Here is an 8,357-nt window from a genome sequence, read left to right as displayed (position 1 = left end):
ATGGAGCTAGGGAATTGGATTTTGGGGCTATCTCAAACCATGACAGTGCCACAACTTAAAAGAAGACATCCCTTCTTTTCAGAACCTTCAGCAGCCCAGAGATCCTTCTGCTATTAAGGAAGAAAGTCCTACAGATGGTAATATTTTTCAGGTGATTTTATTTGAGCCCCATGCAAAAATAAATTTATTTTGAGGCACATAAGAAGTAGGAGTTCCCTATTTTCTGTGCTTGTTCACCTTTCCAAAAGTGCAGGAATAACTGCCTGCAAAAGCATCAAAACAGACATGCATTTCTGTCAGCAGAGCAGCTGCTGCCTTGTACACCACAAAAGAAAACACACACACGTTTTCAGAGCAAGAAATCAAGTAACAATCCAAAACTAGGGAGCAGAGTGTTTGCTGGAAGAACAATGTTAAAATTTGATGGTGTTGTCACTTTGACTCAGGGGGGTTTCTGGTTTGTTGAGTCTGAGTGATGGACAGCAGTTACGTTCTGTTGACAGAGGTTATTAAGACCATATAAAAAAATGCAACTGTTTGCATGTGAAACTAGAGTATGGCTTTATTGCTTCTCAGAACATGGTCCAGCAGACTACAGAAGAGCTCACACAATTTTATGATCATTTAGTTCAGCTAAAGAATGTTTCGCCCCCATGTTTTTCCTATATTTTCCAGCATTCCAGTTACATGATTTCCTCATAAGTACTTCCAGAGCAGCCAATGACTTCATTATAACAGATACTCCCAGCTACATAACAGAACACCAGCTCTGAAAGCTAACATTTTAGTTAACAGCTCAACACAAACCAAAAATCCAGCCATCCAGAGAACACTTTCCACTAATTATCACTGTAATTTAAAGCAATTTCCATTTTCGCTGAAAGCGTGTTAGCATCAGTTTTATGAAACAGGCAGGAAAGGGAAGTTTCCCTTGCTCCTAAGTATAAAGATTTTCACACAATTCTCATTTTTAACCCCATGTGCTTTCAGATCAAAGATGAACAACCTCCAGGCAACACCAGCTGTCTCAAACACACTGTGAAGTAGTTGCCTTTTACAACTAGAGTTACGACCTATTTATTACAGGAGCAGTACTTTCAGCTGAAGTCAGAATGCAAGACAGCATTGCAGCTATAGCTTGAAAACCTGTTTTCACAACCTTCTTAAGAATTCGAAGACAACTGTTGCAGCATTTTTCTCAGGATGAGAACTATTTTGAATGCAAGGTTTCCTCCACAATCGTTGTGATCTTCTTGTCCAGAGCCCCACCTATGGGGAAGCCAGCGTGCAAGTCTGTTGAAAAAATATCAGCTGAATTAGTGGACCTAAGTCAGCCTTCATTTGCTTAACCTGGGTTAAAATCTGAAGAGGCTTTGCCAAGAACAGCCTGACTTTGCTTTACTGCTTCTTCATGGTGACCATCTTCACTGTGAGAAAATAAACTGCCCCTGTTTTATATAGACTTCAAACTTCCAAGAAACAGAAAGTTCTAAGTGATGCTTGGACCTCCAGAGGTCCGTCCAACTCAAACTGCTGCATGAAGAGAAAAGTTAAATACAAAGAAACATGGAATGACCTCATGAGCAGGGGTACACACCTGCTATAGCAGCAGCATCATTCTGATTAGAGCATACACATAGGTATCTTCCCTAACATACTAAAATCTCATGAAACAGCTGCATCTGCACTGCCATTTGAGAATTCAGCACTTATTCTTGTCCTTATTCAATTATGAGTTTGGAAATCCAATCACTGCAAGAATCATTTCATTGCAGGAAGCATCTCACTTTGGCTGACCTCCAGCTTAGGCAGAACAATCAAATGTTTCGGATGATCAAGGGAAATAAAGAGCCAAATTGACACACAGAATCTAAGTGTTTGGACTGTGAGTGATGTTGCCAAATGCTAACCAGAAGCCTTATGTGGCTGCAAGCAGCCAGCCCTTGCCATTTATAAGGGTCACCACTGAAAGAACATCCCAGTAGAAGAGACTGAATGTACATCCAACACAAACACCCTTGCAGGGAAGACAGCAGCATTTCACTGTCAGTAGGTACTTGGGCCAGATTTATGGTGTTGTATTCCATTATATATACCAGAAGGGTTCCAAAGGAAAGAGTCTGCCACTTTGTCTCCTTGCTCCCCAGATTTCAAATGTCATCCTAGCCCTTAATGTAGTGAAATGCAGGAAATACTTTCATAGGACTTTGAAATGAGAGGATAGGTTTTCATCAAGGCTTCCACCAGCTTTTGCTAATAATTGTTCAAAGCATAGGAATTAACGGGTATAGAGGAAAAGTGTGTGACATTCAGTTTTTTAAACAGCTGACAGATATTCGGTTCAATCATTAGGACCTGGAAGAAGAGAATTAAAAGTATAATTGTTCCCTCCAGGCTACTCCCCCACCCCCAATAAAAGTGACACAGACAAGGGAGGGGGAAAATAAAATAAAATTAAAAAAAGGTGGGAAGGAAAAAAAACCATATAGGGTGAATACCTTTCTCCACAACTCTAACTCGGATTTCTCCTGGTTTGACAACAATGTCAGGTGGGTTCTTGACATCACAAATGTATGTGCCGTTGTCCCGGAACTGCATGTTTGATATAGTGATAGAAGCATCTTTCTTGTTAAGATCTCCAGCCCAAGTGATCCTGTCTTTAAATGGTATGTCCTTTCCAGGGTATGATTTTCCATTAGAGTAATAGAAAAACTGTAGTCAAGGAAAAGAGGATATAAGAACAATCCAGTTAGAGAGCTACCACGCTTCTCTCATTGTTACAGCATTCTCTCAAAACCATCTGAATGACACATATTTGAAAATTTTTTCCCTCCTCCTGCCTCACCACTTTAGTCTGGCTTGTTGCCTCTTGATCACATAATCATGCTATGGCTTATACCTCAACCCTACCAGCACAGCAGACCACAAGTTCCAGTTTTCTGTTGGTTTTGACTTGTTTTGTGGTTCGATTGTTTTGTTGTTTGGTTTTTTTTTCCTGTTTTGAGGGACATAGAGTTTTGCACACGGGGTGGGGGGGGGAGAAAAAGACTGGTAACCTGGGAATAATTAAAGGACAGAACAGTTCTGGAACATAGCCATCTATCTTTTAGGCACAGGAAGCCGCCTGCATCCTCATAGGGAAAGGATACCAAGTTTCCTATCTCGTGTTTTGCTGTGTGTTACTTGCAACTAAAGCACAGCTAAATTAACATGCAACATCCTCCTTCCTTCTACCCCCCAAAAAGATCCCATGAGCAATGCAGAGCATATCTAGCTGTTTTCCAGAAACCTTCAAGTAACTAAATAGAACCGTTTCTGAGTTTTTTGATGAGTAAGTTGCACATTGGCCCTGCACAACCCAGACAAGACCAAAAATCCTTGAAGAATGAACCTGCGTAGTACAGTCTAGGGAGAAACTGCATGTGTCCTAACTATACCTGACCAAAATTGGAATTTACAGCAGTAGAAGTGCACAGACTTCTACAGGACACCTCTGCTTTCAAACACACGGGATCCCCTAAGAGAGGTCTACAGATTAGCATAAATCCAACAAACTGTCTCATGTGGAAGGAAGTCTGCTAGCACACAGTCATCTTTCAACATTTTGGAGGAACTGCATCAGTCTGCAGCTTTTCCAGCTGGATTATAACCTTTAGCACAGCAGCACTGCATTACCACCCCCCTGTGCACAGGGGAAGTCATCCGACCGGAAGTCTAGAAGGCAAGAGGTAGATTCCTCAGCTCTCTAGGTGTCCTCACCTGGGGGAGGAGAAATGACAAAGTAAAATATGTCCTGAAACACAGGCTAAGTGACTCAAGCCACTCCTTGCCTATGATTGAGCGATTTAACATGAGGCTTCTTTTGAAACCTAAAACTGACAGATTTTGACTGGTTGTGATTTCGAGCTGATTGTGAAACTCTGCTGTGATCAGATGTTTCGTTCACGCAGAGATGTCTCTATCCCTGGACATGTGTCAGGGGAAGGGGACAAGGAGGGGAAGCTCTTGGTCAAGTCAGCCTCACCACGTGGCCATAAGATTGCCAATGTGATTCTGAAGAGGGGCAGGACCATCCTCGCCAAGAGGAGCATGGACTTAGCTCAGACATGAGCTAATCATGAAACCAGTCTTTCAAATTAAAGCCCACCAAGATATGTAATGATATGACTTGGGCTCATAAAAGAAAAATGTTCCCTCTATCCTTCCCCCAGCCCCTCAAAAGAAACAGAGGAATGAACATTAGATCATGCTGGGCCACTTCTGCTTTTCACTCAATTGTGCTGATAACAACATTCATGTGGAATGTCTGAACTGGCTACACTTCCAAAAACTGTTATCTCCTGAAGTTGTATTTTCACAACTGGACAGTGATGCTGAAAGGGCATGGAAGGATATATGGGGAGTGGAAAATGTACAAACAGATGGCTTGATTTCACCCACTCTGTTCAACGTTAGCAGGAAATGTGCCCTACTCTCTTAAGCTTTTGACAAACTACTGCTTTGGCTTCCCAAGGAGAAAAGCACCCTTTTCAAAACTAAATATTTATTTCACTGAAAATTGAGAAGCTTGTTCTTCAGAGCTCTATATACTGAGCAAGATGCTCATACAGTGTTTTGGATCATCTCTGCTTTGAGCACTGAAGGGGTCCTAGAGTTTAAGTGATCCCATGTCTGCAGCAGAGGGGAAGCAGACAGGCTGAACACCCTGCTGTCCCCACATCTTCCCTGCTGCCCCAGAGTCCCTTGTTCAGCTTCCTCTGAATTCTCACTCAGGACAAGGAACCAGAAGGAAGTAGAATTGTCAGAGAGCTCAGATGTGCCCAGCTTATGCAACAGAGGAAGAAGACAGCTAACAACCTATCAAAGCCATTTCTTTTAAGGTTTCACACCCAAGGGATCTGAGCCCACTTGGGCTCAACATACAGGAAATGAGTGATGTCAAATATTTTCCTAAGTTCCTTGCTAGCCTGGCTTTTTACTTGTCATATAACTATAATATGAGGATGTAACTGCTCACTGATTTAAGCCATTCAATTCTGTTCTGAAACCAGGGAGACTGCTGTTACTTCAAGCCCCCTCTAACAGAGGCTGTACAGTACACAAGCAAAATAAGCAACGAGCACAACACAATGTAACACTGCAATTCCAGTGATAATTCAAATCCTCCAACCACTCATTTTAAGTGCAAGAGGATAGAGAACTTAGAAGATTCCTAGATGCTCATCTGCTTCGTACATAGTGCTACCACACCAACACTCCTCTCCTCAGACTAACAAAGTAGCTGGTGTATTTTACACTCACTGAAGGAGGCTCGAATCCATAATCTTCTTGCTCCTTAGAACCAACTAGAAGAACCACTGCACACTTCTGGCAGCCTCCCCTCCCAGGTTTGTCCCCCTGCAGCCCCTCCTTACTGAGATCCGAGTTGCAGCTCCCTCTGGTTGAAAGCTCCAGGACACAGACGCTGCGCTGCTGATCACCTCCACGGACGTGAACGTGCAGGGGAGCTTCGCATCCGTCCCGTTCTCCACAAACATCTCCTCCGGCGTGTTGACCTCTACTGCTGATACTTTGACTGCATGGGAAAGGTAAAGGGAAGAAAGAAGGAGGACAAGCGACATCAGTGCTGTTTTGAGAACCAGGAAGTTCATATCACCTTGCCTGTAAAGGGGAAAAGAGAAGAGGCATCAATAACTCCCACATCAAGCATGTGCACAAACACTGCATTTTATACCTGCAATACAAACAAGGATAGAGTGGGCCAGTTCACTTCTCTTTCCTTGTATTATGTGTCACAGGATGTTTTTCCATCCACAGATGTTTCCTCTGCAACAGTTTGTGGAAGTCAATTCTATGGCGCAAGGGGTGAGTTTGAAACTCTTTCATACGAGGTTCCACTAGACACTGTAATAAATAAGCCCCATCAGAGGAACTCACAACGTGGACCCAGCTATTACTCAGTTTCCTCTCTGGCTCACATCTTGTTTCCCATCTCCAGTTTTTCCTAGCTATAGGTAGAACAAAAGCTCACCACCAGAAAGCTGAGGAGGAATAAACTCTTGCTCCCAACTATGCCATCTACTCCTGCTCTCTGGCATGCTTCAAGGCCTTCGTGTGCAAGACCTCAGAAAGAATCACTCAGTTACAGTTTAGAAGCACGAGAGCAGTTTAACTTTTTTTCTACCAAGCAAGCAGACCACAACCACTCCCCAAATTCAAAGAAATTAAGGTTAATATTGCTCTTGGACTGGCAGTTTTCCTACCGAGTCAGTAAAATCCATCACTATTTGGAAAACCTGTTGAAGATATTCTTTATCTGGCACCTTCTAAACTCCAAAGACACTATCCCTATCCAGATTTAAGCAAAGACCTGTACATTCATTCAAGTTTATGCTAAAAAACAAAGCATGATCTTGTGACATCCCAAAAGAATGTCCTTCAGCTTTCATGTCGCATCCAAGCAAAAGCAAAAATCCTGTGAAGTCCCTGTGGGTGGGTGCACATGTGACCTGTGTCCCCAGTACCTTACATGTAAGTTTTGATTTTTATTAAACCACGATCTTCAGCCTAGCAATCTACTTCTGTTCATACGATTCTACGTTTCTAGGCTACAATATCTTAAATTCAGGGAGTTTACCCCCCTTATAAAAGAGGAGAGCAAACCTTCCTGCTTCTTCATTATCTTAGCTGATTTATTTCTCAGCTTTGAATAAGCTAGCTCTTGAAGTAGGCAAAGCAAATAGAAAGATGCCAGTCAAAGAAAATTTAGACAAAAAAAACAGAGAGAAAAATCCACCTACATTAGTCCTTAAATCACGGAGTTTGTGCTTCTAGTCAGCAAGAGCAACCAGCTCAGCAGCCTTCAAAAGTTAAGACAGCAAGCTTCTTTCAAGTGGTATGACCATCTTGAAGTGGAGACTTGCCTTAGAATCAGGTTATTTTATGGGAGTTTAAAATTAAGCAAGGCACAGGAAAACAAAGCTCTCATGAGGTGTGCCACTTCCAATACTCCTTCCTCACCCCGAGACTGCCAGATCCACGGGGCCACTCCAGCTGTCCAGCCACAAACACCAGCTGGCCCTGCAGCACAGGGAGGTGCAGCTCATCCAATGAAATGGCCAAACAGTGAGAGATGGAAGCCCTCTGACCATCTGGGAACACCCAACAAGCACCGTGGGCACGGCTTCCAAGGAACTCCCACCTCAGGCAGCCAGCGTGGCAGGCCAGGGGAAGGCAGAGCACATGCCCAGGGGACACGGAATGAGCACGTAAGCAGGGGTGGGAGAATTAAGCATACCAGATGAATTACAACCACCAGAACCACAAGAAGCCACCATTCATTCATTTTGCCATTCAGAGGCCACACAATTTACTTCCAGAATTCACTAACTCCTCAGTGCTGTCAGGTTATCTCTGATCCCTTGGACTCCCCTCTCATTGCTCTCCTTTCAAACAAGTGAGAGACAAAAAGCACCCTAAAGGGGGTGGGGAACAGGGGCAGTGAATTTTTCATCAAGAAGTTGTATCAGAACTTCCTTTCTCTTGTACATACTCTGACTGTGGGCAAAAAAATATTCTTTTGTAAAACAATTACCAAATATTTACTTGGAACATACGAAGACTTCTAGCAATCAAATTAAATGAACTTAGAGCTGCTGTGCTTTATGTATTTTTTGCAGCTAATGGAGTAGAAAAGAAAAATAAAATAAAATCAAACCCATTGTTTTGAGTCCAAGCCACAGAACAAGCCTCCCTTTCAAGCATAAAACAAGCAAGATGCCCTCAGCATTTGTGCAGGAAGAAAAGAGTCTGCACAGACATTGGCTGCTTGTACATGGTACAGAGAACTGCTTGCCACACACAGGCAGTGGGTAGTACAGATCTGCTTAATCTAAAGAAGTCACTGTTCTAACTCACTGGAACTGTAGTGAAGCAAAAGGAAAAAAAAATACTTCTCCCTACAGCCTGGGAAGACAGGAACTACATAATCCTTTACAGATACTTCCAGCAAGTTTCATTTTCATATGTCCTACTGTTGTCTCAACTTCATGTTTTTCTTTGCTCATTTTCTTCCCTCTGCCTCTTTCACTGCTTCAGAAACACTTTTCCTGCCTCTGTTGTCTTACAGCATGAGACATGAGCTCCTTAAATCCTAATGTGACTGCATGGAAGTGGTAGAGAGGCTACAACATTTGTCAGTTGTTCACCCTTAGCCCCCTACTCCCACACTCACTGATATGGTGGCTGTTCCCACTACCTTGAATTCTTTGGCCTCCTCTGCCACAATAAAATCCACATGGATCACCTCCAGCTGTAGCTCTTTTCCTCTTCTTTCCACATCTGCCAGGATTTGCCAT

At 42.9% G+C, this 8,357-nt stretch overlaps 1 protein-coding gene across 1 annotated transcript in view; it reads right to left on the bottom strand.

Annotated features, from left to right (window-relative positions):
• MPZL1 (myelin protein zero like 1) overlaps positions 1 to 5,727 on the bottom strand; it is a 20,649-nt gene extending 14,922 nt beyond the window's left edge. Inside the window, 3 exon segments of the mRNA XM_029961489.1 lie at positions 2,499 to 2,712; positions 5,415 to 5,666; positions 5,668 to 5,727. Coding sequence (XP_029817349.1) covers positions 2,499 to 2,712; positions 5,415 to 5,666; positions 5,668 to 5,727 — 526 coding nt within the window.
• Positions 5,728 to 8,357: the final 2,630 nt, after the last annotated feature.

Source organism: Manacus vitellinus, unplaced genomic scaffold (assembly GCF_001715985.3).
Source record: "Manacus vitellinus isolate BGI_N305 unplaced genomic scaffold, ASM171598v3 scaffold_35_pilon, whole genome shotgun sequence".
NCBI classification, from domain to species: Eukaryota; Metazoa; Chordata; class Aves; order Passeriformes; family Pipridae; genus Manacus; species Manacus vitellinus.
This window is presented reverse-complemented; position numbering and strand designations above follow the sequence as displayed.